We start from the raw sequence: 19,195 nt of genomic DNA on the forward strand, positions 1-19,195 counted from the left end.
CCTTCCCACACACCTGATCAAAACCTCCTCCCTTTACACTTCATCTACTCCTCAAATATCCCCAACAGCTTGTCCCAAGCTTCTCCTGCCCCAGGCACCACACCCATTTAAAGGAGCAGAGTGGTGCTTCACACAGCAGCTTGCTAAACCACTGTGTGAAGCACCTTGTCGTCGTCCCCCCACCTTGCTGCAGAAACATTTAATGAAGGGAAGTAGATTGTATGTATGTACATTTTTATTGTATTGGTATCCCATTCATATTTTGGAATGGTGAAAGGCCATTGCCCCTGTAGCAGGTCTTTCAAACTCATCCTCAGTCCCTGTCACATACTATGACAGGGATGAGAAATCTGGTGCCTCCCAGGGTGGTAGGACTCCAATTCCCATCAGCCCCAGTCAGCATGGCCCAATAGCAAAAGGTGGTAGGAATTGTGGTCAAGCAATGATGTGATCCAGAAGAGAGTTGGACAGATCTCTTTTGGTTCCCTCAGTTTCTCATTTTTCCAATTGTAAATTCAATTCTCCACATTTCTACTGCAATTTGCAGTTTTTCTTAGGGGGAAAAACTCCTCGTGCAAATTTATCAGCATTTTAGTGAATTGTCTCCTAATATACACATTTGCATATGCACTTAGACTAATGTACACGCTGCCCCCTAAGAAGTGCGTCACAAAATTTAGAGGCATGCGACTTCAGAGGATGCCCATGGTTCAGTTTTCAAATTGTGTTTGAAAAGGTGGATTAGTAGGTCCACCTTTAAATACAGACTGAATCAAATTTCTTCCCCAAATCTACCATGTGTCCTTCAGATGTTCCTGAACTTCACACCCCATCTTCACTTGCCAGCATCCAGGATAGTCCAGGATAATGGGAGATGTAGTGCAATAGCATCTGGAGAGCCAGCAGTTACCTGTCCCTGATGTAGCCCAACAGTCCTATCCTGTGTGGCCAATGATCAAGGATGAGGAGAACTGTAGTCTAGCAACATCCAGAGAGGCACTTGTTCCTCATTATTGGTGTACTGCTGTTCTGAACCAGAAGACCAAAGGAGGACTTGTCAGAAACCTTGGGTGCAGGGATACCAAAGAAGGATGTCGAAAACTCCAGATTGATCAGTTCTAGTGCTTTATTAAAAGAAGGTGTAGACTTACAGCAGATCAGCTTGCCAGGTCTCCCAGCCTTTACAGACACGGGACAGACACTGCAGCAAGGAGATGGCTTGTTCTCATCGAAGCAAACATGTACACATCCTTTATGAACAAAGCAACATACGCCACTTTGGTCTAGACTTCCCATCACTTCACCTGACCAGATGAGGGCATAGGTGGAAAACACCCAAATCTTACAGATAGTTTCCCCTTTTTGGGTTCAGAGCCCAGCACCTCAAGCCCACAGATAAGATTAACATCAAAGCAAGCCAATTAGCCTATATCAAAGCAAGTGAATATAAACATATCTGAGCTCATTGTTACAGCAACTACCAATTAATTGTGGGGTTATTTTGAGTACCACGATGGTGGTTGCAGAGCCTCCAGAACAGTTCACCTTTGGTTCATCACAACTGCTTATCTACACGCAGACACATAACAAGTTAAAACACACATGAGGTATGACTATACACTCCATGAAGCCAATTATGGGAACAATTATTTTTTGTTTCATGTACAGCTGCTGCTTTTCCCAGGCGTAATTTGTTTTTGTTTTTTAAGGAGTGAGCAGAATCAAAGTATTTTAAGTCACAATTATTATTATTTTCTATGAAGAGAACAAATGCTTCAAATGAACTGGCATCCTTGCAGGTGCCTCTCTCTAGACGGGATGGCATTTTCTTTTGTGTCCACCTGTCATTCAGGCACTGCAGCAAAGACTCATCAGCATAATTTCAGAGAGTCATTAACCATCATCAGAAATATACACTACCTGAGGACGTCAGCTCTCATTGCTAAGCATTGAGTGATATATCCTGTCACTTCCCTCCCTTGCAACTGGGACGATTCATGGTTTTTGAAAGGATTTTGATTCTTTCATGCAGAACGGAAGGAATGCTTAATCTCCACCAAATGATGACAATGCAGAATATGAATTTGAAAGCAGGCTGCTTTGGGTTTCTTTAAAAAAAAATTTTTTTAAAGTAAAACCCTGAGTTTGCAGTAAATAGAACCCTTATTTCTAGTTGGGAAATAAAACTTCCTTTCTAAGTCAATACCTGAGGTGCCTACACAGTTATTCATGGAGGACAGGCCAATGATTAGGTAAGTAGAACCTCCACATTCAGAGCAGTATACCTTCTGATACCTGATGCTGAGGGCAAACAATGCTACTCTCTCTGTTAAAAAAGAACAGAAAAAAGAATCATAGAATCATAGAGTTGGAAGAGACCACAAGGGCCATCGAATCCAACCCCCTGCCAAGCAGGAAACACCATCAGAGCACTCCTGACATATGGTTGTCAAGCCTCTGCTTAAAGACCTCCAAAGTAGGAGACTCCACCACACTCCTTGGCAGCAAATTCCACTGTCGAACAGCTCTTACTGTCAGGAAGTTCTTCCTAATGTTTAGGTGGAATCTTCTTTCTTGTAGTTTGGATCCATTGCTCTGTGTCCGCTTCTCTGGAGCAGCAGAAAACAACCTTTCTCCCTCCTGTATGTGACATCCTTTTATATATTTGAACATGGCTATCATATCACCCCTTAACCTCCTCTTCTCCAGGCTAAACATGCCACAAAGAAACACACACACACACACGAGAAAACCCTTTTTGCTCCTTCTTCAGCTGCTGCCCTGCAAGCTCTGATAAGCTCCTCCCACAGCTAATCACCTGCCTCAACAGAAACCCTGCCCCCTCTGACCCTTGCACAGGGAGAGCAGCTAATCAGCCACAAAGAAACACACACACAAGAAAACCCTTTTTGCTTGACTTGCCCACTAAGATGAAAGACAGGAAAAGGCTGGTGCACTGGTCCTTTTCTAAAGCTGCCGTGATCTGTAAAAACAGGCATTGCCATCTTGCTCACACAAATGACTTAATTCTTTCTCACAAAGGAATGGTTAAGCTTGCCGGATTGTGCCTTTAGATCTGGCCTCACAAGCCAGCCAGAGCTTCCTCCTGTTGCTCTTTGCAAGCCTGTGGTTTTCGCCAGGGTGACAAAAGACAGGGCATTGGGTTCCACCTGCTGGAAAGATGCTGAGCAAGAAGGGGAAGAGCAGTGAAAGTAAGCTATCAGTTCTGACTGCAGTGCCAGCCCTGGGGAAAGGCATGCTGAGTCCAGTAACATTTTTCTTGTTTGCATAGATGTGTACACAGTAGAAGCAGACTGCATGGCTGTAGCCACCACAGCACAAAATCTTGAGCTGCAGAATGTGCTGGTGGTGAATCTACACCTTCAGGGCTTGCACGGGACACTGTGCCACCTGAGGTGCTTCACTGCTGCCCTCTTATTTATATTGCATTTTTGTTCTGCCTTTTCCTCTAAGAAGCTCCTAGTGGGTGGGGTGCATGTGTCTATCTTCCCCATTCTATCCTCACAACAACCCTGTGAGGTAGGTTAGGCTGAGCCTCATGGTTGAGTAGGGATCTGAGCCCTTGTCTCCCAGGTCCTCTTAACACCAGTTCTTTCTCTCCACCTGCTGCCACCATCTTCTGCCACTGCTTCCCCACCACCAGCCAGCTGCCACTCACCCACCAATTGCCACCTCCCAGGAACTCCAGGACCACACTTTCCTATCAGGGCTGCACTCTGAGGAAGGCACTGTGAGTCGGGTGACCTCAGACAGCAGCTTTGCCACAGCTGTCCTCAGGAACAGCAACCAGCAGATGTGGTGGTGATGAGAAAAGGCAGCTTTGCAGGTGGGAAATTGGGTTGGGGAGATGTTATCCACACACCCTCTTGATCTGCCACCTGAGCCACACAGTTCATTCTGGCTCACTATGGGGCTGCTCCTGATCCCTACCAAAAATGAATCTCAGTGCTGTCAAATAACTGGTCATAATTTCACTTAAGGGTCAAAGTCGGTCTTATTTTATTTTATTTTATTTGGTATGTTTATAGACTACCCTCTACAGTATAAAGTATTCTTGCATCTTTTTTAATAGCACAGATAATGAACTGGTGGTCCTCCAGATCTTGTTGTATTGCAACTCCCATGAGCCCCAGTAAGCATGGCCAATGACCAGTTATGGTGGGAGGTGTAGCTCAGCAACTTCTGGAAAGGCAAAACTTCCTGAGAACTGCCATAAATTTTATGCCATGGCAAGGAATACCCTTTCCATTTTGCTTATCCCTAGCAACCGGTATTCAGAGGTATCCCATTTCTGAATATGGAGGTTCTGTTTAACTGTCATGGTTTATGATTACTGATGGACATGCATGATCATACATGATCATTTTGGAAGACACGCACTGGAAAGAAAACTCTATGAGGAAAGAGGCATGGTGGTTGTTCGCCATTTAATTTTTTGAGCCTTCTGGACAAGTGACCATCTCCACATCTTGCAGCAACAAATTACTAATGGTTTTTATTTTGTTTTTATAAAGGTGGAGAAAATGTTAAAATGGCTTATGGATCTTCATAAATTTAGGAAAGTGTAAGCATGTGTTGTGTTTTTATACTGCTGATGGTACTGACATACCTTTTGTCAAATTGTTCTTTAGGGCAACATATATCCCAGCATAGGCACTGAATTCAAGGGGCCGAGGAACTGTGGGCCTCCTCAATGGGGGTTTGGGGGGGCAGGGCCCCCCATTTTTGGAGCCAGGCACAGAGCGACGTCAGGACGATGTGTGACATTGCACACGTAACATCCGGATGTTATACATGTGATGTCAGGATGTTGCGTCGGGCGCCCTCAGTGTGCTTCAGAAGATGGCGCCTCTGAATCCCAGTCCATTTATTAGCTACATTCAGTAATTAATGTGTTTGTATCTGATCTGGAAAGGGGTTAGCACATGAAAAAATTGCTTACATAGAGTCCAAATCTCCATGCCAATACCTTCAGTTTTAACAACATTCTACTCCCACTCCTATATGCAGTGTTTGTTCAGAACCTGGTGGAGTACAATCCTCTCCAAAGTGATAATTGTGCTCCCAAGAGCTTGTTCATACTGTCCTTGCCCCCATAAGAACAGAATGGTCCATTGCAGCCCACTTTATTTTGCTTACTACAAAGCAGCTCGAGATGCACTTGTGCTTTAGCATCAGACACATTGCTGGAAGTGTTTTCCCTCTGCACATCTTCATAAATATGTGATAGAACACCAGTGTAGCTGAGTTTTCCTATTTACTTCAACTGGGGAGCCAGCTCCATTGAAGTGAGTGGGAAACTTTGTCACACAGGTTTTCCAAGTACAGGTTGGAGCAGCTGCAAGAAATCACCAGTGTGCTTGTGTACTGTATAGGAATCCCCCCCCCCCCCGTGTAATAGTGGTGGCTCTTCAAAGTCCAAGATCAGAGATGGAAAATAAAGGATCTAGGCTGCTCTGAAATTTAGCAAGCAGTCTAATGGAAATTTGATTCCACTTTCAATTGGCACCAGAAAAGTTGCATTTATATCACAGATGAAACTGTGGCTCGTCTATATCTAAAGCTAACCCAATAAGTGTGGACAAGCTTTCAACCATGATGTGGATTTTTAATATTGATTGATTGATTGATTGATTGATTGATTGCATTTATATCCCAATGAGTTTAGGGTGATGTATATTGTTCTCCTCCTCCTCATTTAATACCCACAACAACCCATGAGATAGGCTAGGCTAAGAGGCAATTACAAGCCTGTGGTCACCCAGTGAGTTTCATGGCAAGTGGGGATTCATGGCAAGTGGTCTCCCAGATCCTAGTCCAACACTCTAACCACTACACCACATTAATTCTGATTGATCCATTTGTGATCAACCCTTTCCACCCCCCGCTTTGTTCACCTATGTTTATTCCTGCGCCTTTGCTAAGAAAATAGGCCCTGTTTCTGTGCTGCAGTTTGTCCAGTACCCTGGGAAGATGTCAGGGAAGGGGGTGGTCAGTAAGGGTGAGAATTTATCCTTAATTTCTTGTGTTCCAGTGAGGCATTAAATAAGGCTTGCAAGCTTCCAGCACCATGTTGTTCTTTTGGGGAGGAAAGCAAAGCAGATGCACATGTATCTATGTGGGCAATTTGTGCTGCATCTTAGCATGTGGTTGTGTTACTCTCCACTTCATACAAAGTGTATATAATGCAGTTTGAAGGCAGTGCTTCAATGGCAAGCTGATATTTGCACTGGAATGGACCTTAAAATTAAGTGGAATCATTAGGGCTTTCACCAGAGTTTTGATAGGCTCACTGGTTCCCTCTCCCAACCTTCTTTGTGATAAGAATATAATAAAAAGAATTGAATATTGATGTAAATTTGATCCTGTGAATCAAGATGATGATGCAGCAGTTAAGAGTCTTCTACACCAATAATTTGAAAAAAACAGTGGTATGAAGCAGGAGTGGGGAACTTTTGTCCTTCCAGATGTGGTTGGACTATAACTCCCATCACCCTGTGTCATTGGCCATGTGGAATGTGGCTGATGGGAGCCACAACATCTTGAAGCCCACAGGTATCCCTGAGGCCTGCTCCTACTAGCCCATAAAACCACCAAACCATTTATTATCATGATCATTATTTGCTGAACCGCACAGCCAAAACTGTATGTGGGATGAGTTCCACCTGGAACAACCCCTACAATGTGCTCTTTCTTCTGCAGGCTCTTCTTCCAACTGGTGCCCCTATCTTCCAATGGAAGGAGAGTTGAAAGAAGTAAGTAGAGAAGGACTTTGGCTAGTCCTCCTCTCCACCAGGGGGCATGGGTGAAATGGGAGGGGATTGTCTGCCCAACTCTTCTTGTCTGCCCTCCTGCCAAAGAGGTATCTATGGGGACAGCAAGTCACTAGTACAGTGAAGCTGTCTGGATCATGGCGGGGGGAATTATTTGACATTTGGAAAATATATTTGCCATGTGCTTTATAACAACAACAACATGAAACAAAACTGATTCAGTATGTTGGCTCTAAGGATCCATTTCCTGTCATATTTACAATCCAACGGAGGGCAACAATCAGGCTGGGCAATGGCTGGCTCTTAATTCATACATAACCCAACTTTGTTTCCATGCAGTTTTATTGCTATTATGAGAACCTAAATGGATGCAGGAGAACTTTTGAGGCCTTATTTTGAATAAATTTCACAATATATGGAAATAATATAGGGTGCATTTTATTTTATTTTAAAACCCCACCTGTTTTTCGTCCCTCCTCTGGCCTGGGAACCAAGTCCTAATCAGAATAATTCTTGTTATTATTCATTTATTATTTATTAGATTTGTACTTCCGTTCATCCAAAGATCACAGGGTGGTTTACAACATAAAAATACAAAATGAAATCCCAAGGTATATAACCAAAACAAAAACAAACCAGAAACCCACAAACAGATTTAAAAGACCAGACAAAACTCTGGTTATAGAGAGCTGTTTTCACCTGGTGCCTAAAGGTATGTAGTGAAAGCACCAGGCAAGCCTCCCTGGGAAGAGAATTCCACAAATGGGGACCCACTGCAGAAAAGGCTGTTCTTGTGTTGCCACCCTCTGGACCTTTCATGAAGGTAGCACATGAAGAACGGCCTCAGATGATGTTTTCAGGGTCTATGTTGGTTTATACTGAGAAAGGTGGCCTTTGATGTATAGCAGCCCTAAGACATTTAAGGCTTTATAGGGCAAATCCATCACTTTGAATTGGGGCCCTAAGACATTTAAGGCTTTATAGGGCAAATCCATCACTTTGAATTGGGGCACTTTGATTGGCGGCCAGTGCAGTGGGGCCAGGATTGGTGTCATGTGCTCAGACTTTCTTGTCTCAGTGAGTGACCTAGCCACTGAATTCTGAACCAGCTGGAGTTTCTGAACCATCTTCAGAGGCAGCCTCACATATAACACAGTGTGGTTATCTAATCTAGAGGTTACCAGAGTGTAGACAACAGAAGTTAGGCTATCCCTATCTAGATAAGGGCATAGCTGGGCCACCAGCCAAAGCTGATGGAAGGCCACCGAGGTCACCTGAACCTCATGCAGTTGCAAAGGATCCAGCAGTATCCCCAAGCTATGTACTTGCACAGAGGGAATGTATCCCCATCAAGAGTAGGACACCTCCCACCCATCCTGTCTAGGGAACAGTGTTACCTGGAATGAACTTCAGTTTGTTGGCTTTCATATAGTCCATATGTGGCAAGACAACAGCCTGACAATAGTAAGGTTACTAGATTTTTTTCAATGAATCCAGGAACACTTATTGTTCGCTATGTACATGTGAACACTGAGAAAGCTGTAAATCCGGGGACTGTCCCCAGAAAATGGGGACGTCTGGTGACCTTGGACAACTGTCCATATGTGGCAAGACTCACCAGTTCTTAAATGCTTACACTACTTGCCTCTTAACTGCTGGGCCCAATTCAAATTGCTGATGTTTACCTTTAAAGCCCTGAAAAGCTTGGGACCCAAATAGCTGGAGTACAGTGCATGTTCCCATACTGTCCTTCACCATTAGTACCTTAAGATCTTAATTAAGGCCCTTCCCTGAGAGGTGTGGCTTGCTTGGAAGTGCTCTTCCTTTAGAGCTTTAGCTGGCCTTGCTGTGACAAGCTCTTCAACACCAGGTTAATACTTTGTTTGCTTACACAAGTGGGCTGTGTTTATCTTTCTCCCAACATATGTCATCAAACAAGACGGCCCAAGCAGTTTCTGTGTCAAAATCAAGCCTATTGAAATCAAACCCATTGAAATTAAAGGGACCAAAGTTAGTAATGTTCATTAATTTCAGTGGGTGTACTCTTGAGTATGACTGGCATCAAGTACCAGCCTATACTTTTGTGGGGTAGGGCTAGGAATCTCTAATAAAATTCTCTGTCTGCCAACCAAACTGCAATGCCTATGATTCTTTGGGGGAATATATCTGCAGTTTAAACATAGGAACAGAAACATTGGAAGACATTGTTCCACTTTGCTTAGTGTTGTCTACACTGACTGGCAGCAGCTCTCCAGGGTTTCAGCCTGCAATCTCCCTGAGCCCCACCTGAAAATGTTGAGAATTGAACCTGGGACCCTCTGTGTGAAAGGCAGGTGCTTTACCACTGAGCTATGGCCCTTCCCCGATATGACCTGAGTCAATAAGTCTGAGTTCCAAAACTCTGTGCAGTGGAAGGGAGTGATTGTCTTGTCAATAGTAATCAGGGAGGAAAATTTAATATTTTGAGTCTTTGGTTAACTGGCTCTCTCTTTGTCCTTCAATCTCTTTCTTATTGAAAAGAATAGATTTGGACAGTATCACTGGATCATCATAAACAGCAAATTCCTCATTGTGGCCTATCCTAGGCAAGAGCAGTTCATAAAATATCTATAAAATGCCACCTGCATTTGTATTGCCAGATAATTCCTCCCTGAACCCATCTCCAGTATAAATGCACACACCTTAAAACATTCTTATCTTATGTGTCAGAAGCATTTCCAAAAATGGTTGCTTGAGCTGGCATTTCAAAATTCTCATTTGACTTACAATAAATATGCTTTACCAGCATTATATTGATATGTCAGCAAAGCAATTTGTACTCCTGTGCTTTTTCTTAAAAAAAGCAAATTAAATTGAAACTGTGCACCAAGAAAAACTAGAAAAAATAAACTTTATATTTCCGAACAAATAAATTTTGCAAATGTATATATTTTTCCTTTGTTTGCATAATTTATTCTGTAGTTCCTGGTCATGCAGGGAGGAGCAATGAAGCAGAAGTGGTGTCATGATCCTGAGCTTGTAGGAAGACTAGAAAATGGAATGGGGTGGACCTTTTTCAACCTGAGGGCCACATTCCCTACTGATTGACCTTCCAGGGGCCACAAACCAGTGGTGGGTGGGGCTAGAAATGAAAGTGAGCAGGGCAATTAATGTAAATTTTATTTTCGGCAGTCAGCTAGTTTGTACACACACACCTTTATCATCCATCCAGACAAGCAATTCTAGCCAGGTAAAACACTCAAGGTGTGTTACCTGGAAAGGAAACAGAGCAGGGTCAGTAGTGTGACTGGGGAAAGTTGTGGTCTAAGGAGAGTTCTGAGGGCTAGCAGGCTTATAGAGCCACATTTGAATTTGAGGCACAGCTGGCTACGGAGCCAGAGGCCTAAATTCCCATATCTTAGGAGAAACTAGCAGATGGTGGAATAAGCGCCAGAGATGGGGTACCAACGCTCAGGCAAAGCCCAGAGCTTACATGGAACATTTTAGAGGCTTCCCGAGCCAAAGGAGACAAACCTGCAGCCTGGGGGGTGAGGGGTGGGAGAGGAAGGCATCCTCTTCCAGGCTGTTCTTCAGTCTGCAGCCCTGATCAGCTCAGTGCAAGAGGCAGCAGGTTGAAAGCTTCCTGATTATAATCATGGTGGCTCTCAACTTGTGGCCAGCTCTCCAAACTGGGCCCCAGAAAACTGCCAAGAGAGAGCCAGGAAGAAGGACTCAGAAGTGACAATCCAGGGGTTAGACCCAGTAAGTACCTTGCTGTGGTTGAAGCAAAAGCAGAGGAGTCTGGTCTATTTGCATAAATGGGGCACTGCCCTACCAGTTTGTTCTCCGCCAGCCCTCCTCCTTATGGATGGCCCTGGGGTGGTGGTGCTTGTCAGCTTCTTCCTCCTTAATCCATGTAGAACTCAGCAGAGAGAAAGGTGGTGTCAAAAGTAGAATTAGTTGTTTCATGCACTAATTGTGCAGGAGTCTTAATGCTGTGCAACAGAGGAATCCAATTCAACAGCTGTGCTAGTGGTAACTTGTTGTGAAACACATTGCACAGTCTATTGTGGAACAAAGTTACCAGCAATCTGCTTGTGTATTTCATTGCACAACAGCATTCCACTGGCTCAAAATGTTTCTCCATCAGAACAAGTATACCACTACGTGACATCACCTCATTGGATACAACACAAAGTTGTAAATTATGATTTTCTGTGACTCCCATGCACATGTCCATGGCCTGTTTGGAGATGTGCATTTGCTCTTCGCATTTGAGGCATTTTACTGCAACAAATACATGTAAACCACTAGGATATCTGTGAAGCAAGAGATGACTGATCTACCTGGGCAGAAGCTCATGCCTTCTCCACAGGATATGTGAAAACAGAGAATGCTTAAGACATAGAGAAGGCACAGTCATCTCCTGAGAAGTGCTCTTGGATAATCTAGAAAGACCGTAGAGCTGACCAAGGTATAAGGGAGCGGTTAAGTAAAAGTAAAGGTACCCCTGCCCGTACGGGCCAGTCATGTCCGACTCTAGGGTTGTGCGCCCATCTCACTTAAGAGGCCGGGGGCCAGCGCTGTCCGGAGACATTTCCGGGTCACGTGGCCAGCGTGACGAAGTTGCTCTGGCGAGCCAGCACCAGCGCAGCACATGGAAACACTGTTTACCTTCCCGCTATAAAGCGGTACCTATTTATCTACTTGCACTTAGGAGTGCTTTCGAACTGCTAGGTGGGCAGGTGCAAGTCCTAGGCACTGAGGTTTTACCCACAGCGCCACCCACGTCCCCAAGGGAGTGGTTACCCTCTACTTAAATCGCAAGGCTAATTTTTTTCATTGTTACTTTGGTGCGGTGTATATTTTTCTCTATTTTACTGTCTTTCTGCTTCTTCCTGTTTACAGCATACCTTGACGATCTCTCCAGATGCATAGAACAAAGCCGAAGACTCATTATCATCCTAACTCCGGATTACGTTCTCAGGAGAGGGTGGAGTATTTTTGAGATGGAAAACAGACTGCATAACATGCTTGTCAGTGGAGATATCAAAGTGATTTTCATTGAATGCCCTGAATTAAAAAGCAAAGTGAATTACCAGGAAGTGGAATCTTTAAAGCACACTATTAAACTTTCCTCAGTCATCAAGTGGAATGGTCCAAAAAGCAACAAACTGAATTCAAAGTTTTGGAAGACCTTGCTCTATGAAATGCCTGCAAAGAAAAAAGAGGTTTTATCTCGGCGCCAGGTCCTAGATTCTGCTGAACAGGGACTCTTTGGGGATCTTCAGGCGGTGCCTTCCATTGCTGTGACGGACACCTCTGCTTCCTTGGTTGCATCTCAGGCCGACTTGACCGATTACCAACAACCAGATCCAGTGCAAACCAGACATTACTGCAGAGGATATGAGTATGACATGCAGTCTGCAACCTTGCCGTTAGCCACCATAAGCAGTAATCATCACACTTACTGTAACATACCCCTGACGCTATTCAATGGACAGCTGCCGCTTAATAGCAGCATGAAAGAAACACAGGAATTCCATAGGAACAACCCCCTGCTACCATTGTCAACAAGGGAGCTTAGTTTCACCAGCGATATATGGTAGCAAAGATATAAGCATTTTGAAACTGATTTATTGAGCATCAGTGAGACAAATTATTAAAAGGACCTTGAACCCATATAACATCAGGTGCCAAAATATTTTGCCAAGTCACAAGTAACACACTTTTTGTACTTGAACCTCTTTGTTTACATTTCAAAAATTATTAGCAGGTGGTGGAGGAACCTACTTTTGTAGTTCACAAATAAGTTCATATCTTTTAATGTACAGTTTTAATGCTTCTTTATATGAAATATATATATACATATATATATATATATGAGGGCATTGGAGAGTATTTTGAAGTAGAGTTTACAGCCTGACAATGGAGTGACATTTAATGCTATATGTGATAGTCCATATTTATATATTAGTAATTCAGAGATATAAATGGATTTTTTTTTTAAATAGAAAGAGCATAGGTAGGTAAGAACAACAACACAGTTTGAAAATTTGAAACATAACAAGCTACAATGAATTACTGTATTTTCAAATCATGCCTAGAGGACACATTCCTGTAAAGGAAATATTTTAGGACATCTTTCTTATAAGATAATCACCAATACGTTTTGGAAGGTCGTTCAGGTGAATGAACATTTGCAGGTGATAGCCTCTAGTTTTCATTCAGCAAATCCTACGCTTGGAGAACACGTTGTCCACTTCACTTCCTCCATCATTTCATCCTCAAGATATTTCTCGATTCAACTCAGTGGCTGCCGTTGTGTTTTTCTAAAAGAAATTAGGACATTTAACAAAAGTTTTGTTTCTCTAGGGTTTTTTTTCTTTTAAACTTGTTTAAACTGGCTTTGCAGGTTTTTAAGAACTTTCTCCCTTTTGCATTTTATGTACCAATGGTATTGTCTTGTTAACCAGCTGCCGATTGGAACATTTCTTAGACTTCTTGACCTTGTAAAATTTGTATTAATGGTAATGTAAGTTTTGCACAGGAATATTATTATTCCCCCCCCCTCCCTCTGTTTTCCAGATTTAAAGGTGTAACAGCTTACAAATTGACATTTGACAGAGAATGTCAACAATAGAAAGAAAAAAATACAGCAATACTCACAAACAAAAGTGCTGCATTGTTCGGGTTACCAGTGGTATAACTTCAGTCATATTGATAATCATCTAAAAACAGAAGTAGAATTTGCATCCCTTGGGTACAATGCTGTAAAAGATTCATTCTGAGCAAGTCCCATTGTATTGCTGTCAGTGGGCTACTTAGGATCAGTGGTCGCTGGTGCCCATTGAGATTGTTGGGGTGGAAGAAAAGAAGATGGATTGCAGGTGAAACCAGAGCCAGTGACTGGCCACCTCCTGACTGGGAGCCTGTAAAAAGGCAGGCAGGCAGGTGCTAGCTGAGGGCAGGCAGGTTGGTGAGGCAATGCCCCTTTTGCCCCAATGGACCAGTCACCACTGGTTCTTTTTTTTTTTTTACAAGAGCAACGTGGTTGCTGTTCCATTGTGGCTCCATCCCATGACACTTCAATAATGTTATGAGGAGTTTCATCACAGGGGAAGGACCGACAATGTGGCTGCATCTTGCAACGGCATTGCCTGTTCTCGGCAGTGTGCAGACTCAGAGTGTCCTCATGCTAGGAACCCTGGTGGCCTGTCCTTAGGAGTGGTGGAGCTGACAGTTTCAGTTTCTCTCAGCTTCAGATTTTTCCAATCATAAGTTCAATTCTCCACACTTTTACAAGTTTCTTTTTTAAATCTTCCTGAAAACCCATCAGCTGCTTAGTGCAATTTTGCATTAGTATACACATTTTTGCAGAACACCCCGCCGCCGCCGCTCCCACCGCCAATATGTATGCTTCTCCTTTTTGTATGTTATTTTATTAATATATGTGTTTCTACCCACATTTTATCCTGGTATGTGTGTTTTTGTACAAACCAAATCTTGGCTGGAAAACTGCATTGCAAAACACAAGAGAAGTGCCCATTTCAAAGGATGGTAGTGTATTAGGTTCACATATTGTTTCAGAAAATGCAAATTAGGTCGGTTCACCTGTAAATACAAACTGAATAAACTTTTGTCCCCCATTCCTACCTGTCCCACGTGATTTCTCCCACTCACACATGATAGGCTCTAGAAGGCAGTGATATTAAGTATTCCAAGACTGGATAACTTCCCCCAACACCATCTTGCTTTGCACTGAGCACTTAAGAATCTCAGAGCTGGCATGAGAGAATTATCCATCTCTCTTCACTTCTGGTTATCCGAGTTAACATGTTGCCCAACCAAAGACTGCACACCTTATTCTTTTTCTTTTAATTTGGCCCTTGTAAACCACTATTTTGTCCCTGTTTCCTGCCACTGTGGGATGTCTTGTTCCAATAAGTTTGTGTGAGTCACTAACATGATCACTCTTGAGGATTTAGAAGTTCTCTAGAAGTTCAGCCTTTAAATGAGTGCTTATGGTGGATGCACCCTGATTCTAGCCTGCATGCAAAGAAATACATATTTACAAATACTAAGGCATAGTTACATCAGCAGAGTATGTCCTGCAGCAGCGGAGGTATGTTTTGAATTGTTGATATAACATATTTAGTATAGGACATTGGGTAGGGCAATGGTGCTTACCTGACCAAGCAGGTGGGTCACTGCTGCTTACAAGGAGGGAGAGGGACAACATGGTAGGGAGGTTAGTGCTGTGCAACACAATTGTTCTCTTCAGTATGATTGCACAACGCTAACATCTCTACCACCTTGCCCCTCCCACTTTCCCAGTAAGCAGCAATTAATTTGCTACCAGGACAGGAAAATGCTGCTGCCCGCCATCTGCTACTGCTACTGCTAAACCAAACATACACCTCATTGGACAGGGCTACTGTAGGGTTAAGTAACACAGAAGACCAGAACCTTTAGCAATGTGTGAAAAAAACAGCATAGCAGCCTACAAAACAATTGCTAGCTTAAGAATTAGGATATTTCAGGTGTGTCGCTATTTTCATCTGAGAAGTGTTGGAGGATATGAATTATGTATTAATTTAATAAATTTATGAATCAAAACAATACGAATTAATTGCCCTTACCTTGCCTGAAGGTGGGGCTCAGCAGATCTTGGCTTGCCTTGGTAGCCGGTCAATCTTTGTTCTCACCATGACCCTGATGCGTCTCCAAAGTAAGGAGACAGGGTCTTCTGACGCTGACCTGAGTTCTACTCCCATCACAACTGTAGTGGGATGGGTGCTCATCACCATTACACTAACCTTTAGGCCAGAGGTGGGGAAGCTTGATAGCCTGAGGACGGCATTCCCTTCTGGAAAATCTTCCAGAGCATCTATGCCAGTGGCAAAAGTGGGCAGAGCAATGAATGTTAATGTAACTTTTGTATAGCAGGATAACTTACACACACACACACCCCTCTGTCCTTCTTCCATGGAAGCAGCCAAGCAAAAACTATTGTGTGAAGTTGTGGAGCAGAGCCACATACCCTCCAACATTACTTTAATGAAAATCGGCATGAGTGTCTCTTGGCGCTGCAGCGCAAATCAGCTTGCGTGGAGGAACAGCTCTTTTGCTCCATTTATGTAAGAGCTGGCATTTACCAGATACTAACTTTGTGTCCTGTATGTTTAATGCACCATCTTGTATGCATCTCCTAGTTGGCAAAAGTAGAACTTATATTGATGTCCTTGGTTGGGTGGTGTGCATATGCTGCAATGAATTCCATGCTCATCGTGCATGCTTAGTTTCTGCAGAGAACTATCAATACTTACCAGAAAGAACTACTGTCACATTGAAAACTGGGAGTCTCTTATGTACTTGTAATTCCCCTGTGTTGACAGAATGGTTCACATTCTGAGATCCCCCTCCCCTGTGCAAGTATGTGCCTACTTTGCAAAGCCAGCTGGGGAGTTTCCTGTTTGGAAAAGAAGTAACAATGGGATGCAAACCTGGCATTTTTGGTCAATGTGTGCACTTTTACATACATGTACACAGGAACATAGGGAGCTGGCCAATACTGAATCACAATGTATAGCTCAGTATTGCCTACACTAACTGGAAGTGACTCTCCAATGCTTCCTCTTACAGAGCTAAAATTTTCCAGAGTGGCTCAACAATAAATCTCTCTCCCCAGGGAACTCTTCGATCTGTAGCTCTCTGCAGAGAATAGGGGTCTCCTAACAACTCTCAGCACCCTTAGCAAACTACAGCTCCCAGGAGTTTTGGGGGGAAACCATAACTGTTGAAAGTGGTATCATAGTGCAGATGGGGCCAAACAATAGATTCAGTTGATAGCTTCCATATAACTATAGAATGGCATAGAAAGCACTTGCGGCATCTACTTAGGGACAAGAGAGAAGTTTGATTACAACATAAAGAGAACTCACCAAACACTTTCTGAAAAGATTCTCTAACCACAAGAATGCCAAAAATAAATAAATAGTGAAAATAACATACAAAAAGGCATCCTATGGAAGGGGGAATTGTGCCTGCTAATTGTTTTTGCCAGGCATTATTGTGTACAAAAATACATATAAACAGAGAAATGTGCATGGAATTGCAAAATGAAAATGCACAATAATATGCATGCAAGTTGTTGTAGGGTTTGCAGGTGGAGGTGTAAGGCTGAGCATTTAAGAATAGGATGACCTGAACTTAAGGTTGGGGAAATGAAACATGAAGAGAAACCAAAAGGGACAGATTTATCCAGCTCAGCATCTCTTACTTGGTTTAGCAAACATAACTGTGCTGCCTATATCCAAACACATATCAGGCATGCAAAAGCTTGGAAATGCATGCCTGGAGCTGCAGAAGACAGCCCTCCATGGCATTCCAGTTGTTTTCACACTTTTTTGCTTTGGACAAGACATTTGCTTCTTGCCAATTTACTGAGGAAGTTTATCACCTTGTTAAGCTGCTTCTGTAATAGTTGGCATGGGCAGCAGTCACAAAATGAATGGCCCAGCGTAACACAAAATCACTGGCAGAGGAAGAGGCATGCGGGGGGAGTGCACCGCCCCTTGCAGCGCAATCCCGGTGGGGTGCCATCGCAGCTACTCCCATGCCCATGCTGGGCGCCACGCCCCCCAGGATGCATGCCATGCCCCTACGGGCAGCGCGACATGTCCCCGGGACACGCACCAACCCCACCCCTGCCTGTTCTCCACCCCCCAGTGCCAGAGCATGAAGCTCCGCCACTGCACAAAATGACTGCCATGTCTAAAAGAGCAGTAAATGAGACAGAAGCACAAACTGCTGTGGTATCTCCACCACCACCATCAACAGTGGTGAAGAAACACTTCATCAGCCACTGCTTACAGGGAGAAGCTCTTTGCCCGTCTCCTCACATCAGAACAGACACAATGGTGGGTGTCCAGTCCTGGGGTTATCAAATGAAATTTGGTCATGTTTTATCAGGGGGGTTCAAGCAGGAAGAACAAGCAGTCACATGTGCTCTGTGGATTTTTAAGGGGATATTTAGTAAGACCTTTCAAAGGCATCATAGGTTGTACTGGGAGGCAAACTGGCACCCTTGGGTGCATGTTGTCTACCCCATCCTAGGTTACGAAGCTGGCCTTGTGACACTGGCCAGCACACCAGTGAGCCAAGGTGCACATGATACAGAATGGCCAGTCAGAGTTCACCCATCACTTGCTTGAGAGGGAGAGGGAGATTTGTGGTGGCAGCCAGAAACCTGCCTGAAGATGGAACATGGCAGATGGGCTTCAAATAGGACATCTCCCTTCATGTGCTTTAGCAATCCTAGGATTAGGGGAGAGGGAGCTTCCTGGTGCCAAGTTCCCTCTGCTGAAATTCTGCTACTCAACTGCAAAAGGTACAGGGGCCCAGCCCTCTCTTGCATCCTGTCTCAGATGCTTCTATTTTGCAGGCTGTATTGACGAGTAAATGTATAAGTCACTGCCACTAAGTAAATAGCGGTCTGAATCCCCTTTGAAATGGTTTCAAGTGGCTTTTTCCATCACCCACCTATTAAAATATTAAACAAGTGCAGTGTATGCTGTGAAGAGCAAATCAATCTGCTGTCCCAAGATACATAAGAACTGACCCCAATAATCCATCCACTCAAGTCCTGTGCTCCTCTGTAGCTACTTTCCCTGGGCTTATCCTGTAATCCTTAAAATATGTTTTCAAATGCTATTCACTTCTCCTGTTGCTAGAATTGTTGGAAGTTTCCCCCTCCACTCCCTGTTTCCTGTCTGCTATGCATGCATTTTATCCCAACACAAAACTATGAAATTAATTTTAATTTATTACACAGCATAGAACTCTTAACCTTTGTAGTCAAACTCCCAAGGCACACTAGGTTGCATACTATATTTTTCTATGGAGAGTCAAAGAGATCATTATGCCATTATTACCCCTATATCACAAGGGAGAAATGAGATTTTCAAAAATTTCACTGTTGTGGTTTTTTTTTAAGAATCCTACTCCCCAAAATGTATTTACACTGGTTTATGTTCTTGTAAATGGGAAAATGTGCAGCTTATAATGACTGGGAGACATGAGGAACTCTCTATGAAAAGAGCTGCATATAGTTAAATGAAACTGTGTTTTTCATTCATTTTCATTTCCGCACTATTTAAGCTCTGGTTCATTCACAAGGAACATGGAGCACTATACTGAGCATGAAAATAGACACAAGGACTTCTGCTTTGTTAATCAATTATTTTATTCTATTTTGCAATGATCAGAATGGGAGCACCCTGTATTTCAGGAGCCGTGGCCATGATCCATTAAGTTGACCTTCAATCGCAAAGTATATTTTGCCAATGTTTGGTATAGTTGGGGGAGAAATTCTGCTCCGTTTCCATTTAAAGGTGGCTCTATCAAATTCACACTTTTTG

At 43.3% G+C, this 19,195-nt stretch overlaps 1 protein-coding gene across 5 annotated transcripts in view; it reads left to right on the top strand.

The window, feature by feature from the left end:
- Positions 1 to 14,422, top strand: part of IL1RAPL2 (interleukin 1 receptor accessory protein like 2) — a 495,328-nt gene extending 480,906 nt beyond the window's left edge. For all 5 annotated transcript variants that reach the window (XM_079962769.1, XM_079962770.1, XM_079962768.1 and 2 more), the window contains one exon: positions 11,682 to 14,422. In XM_079962769.1, the coding sequence (XP_079818895.1) occupies positions 11,682 to 12,382 (701 nt within the window). In that variant the 3' untranslated portion in view covers positions 12,383 to 14,422. The remainder of the gene's footprint in view (positions 1 to 11,681) is intronic.
- The last annotated feature ends 4,773 nt before the right edge of the window (positions 14,423 to 19,195 follow it).

This window comes from Podarcis cretensis (genome assembly GCF_951804945.1).
Source record: "Podarcis cretensis genome assembly, chromosome: Z".
NCBI lineage: Eukaryota > Metazoa > Chordata > Lepidosauria > Squamata > Lacertidae > Podarcis > Podarcis cretensis.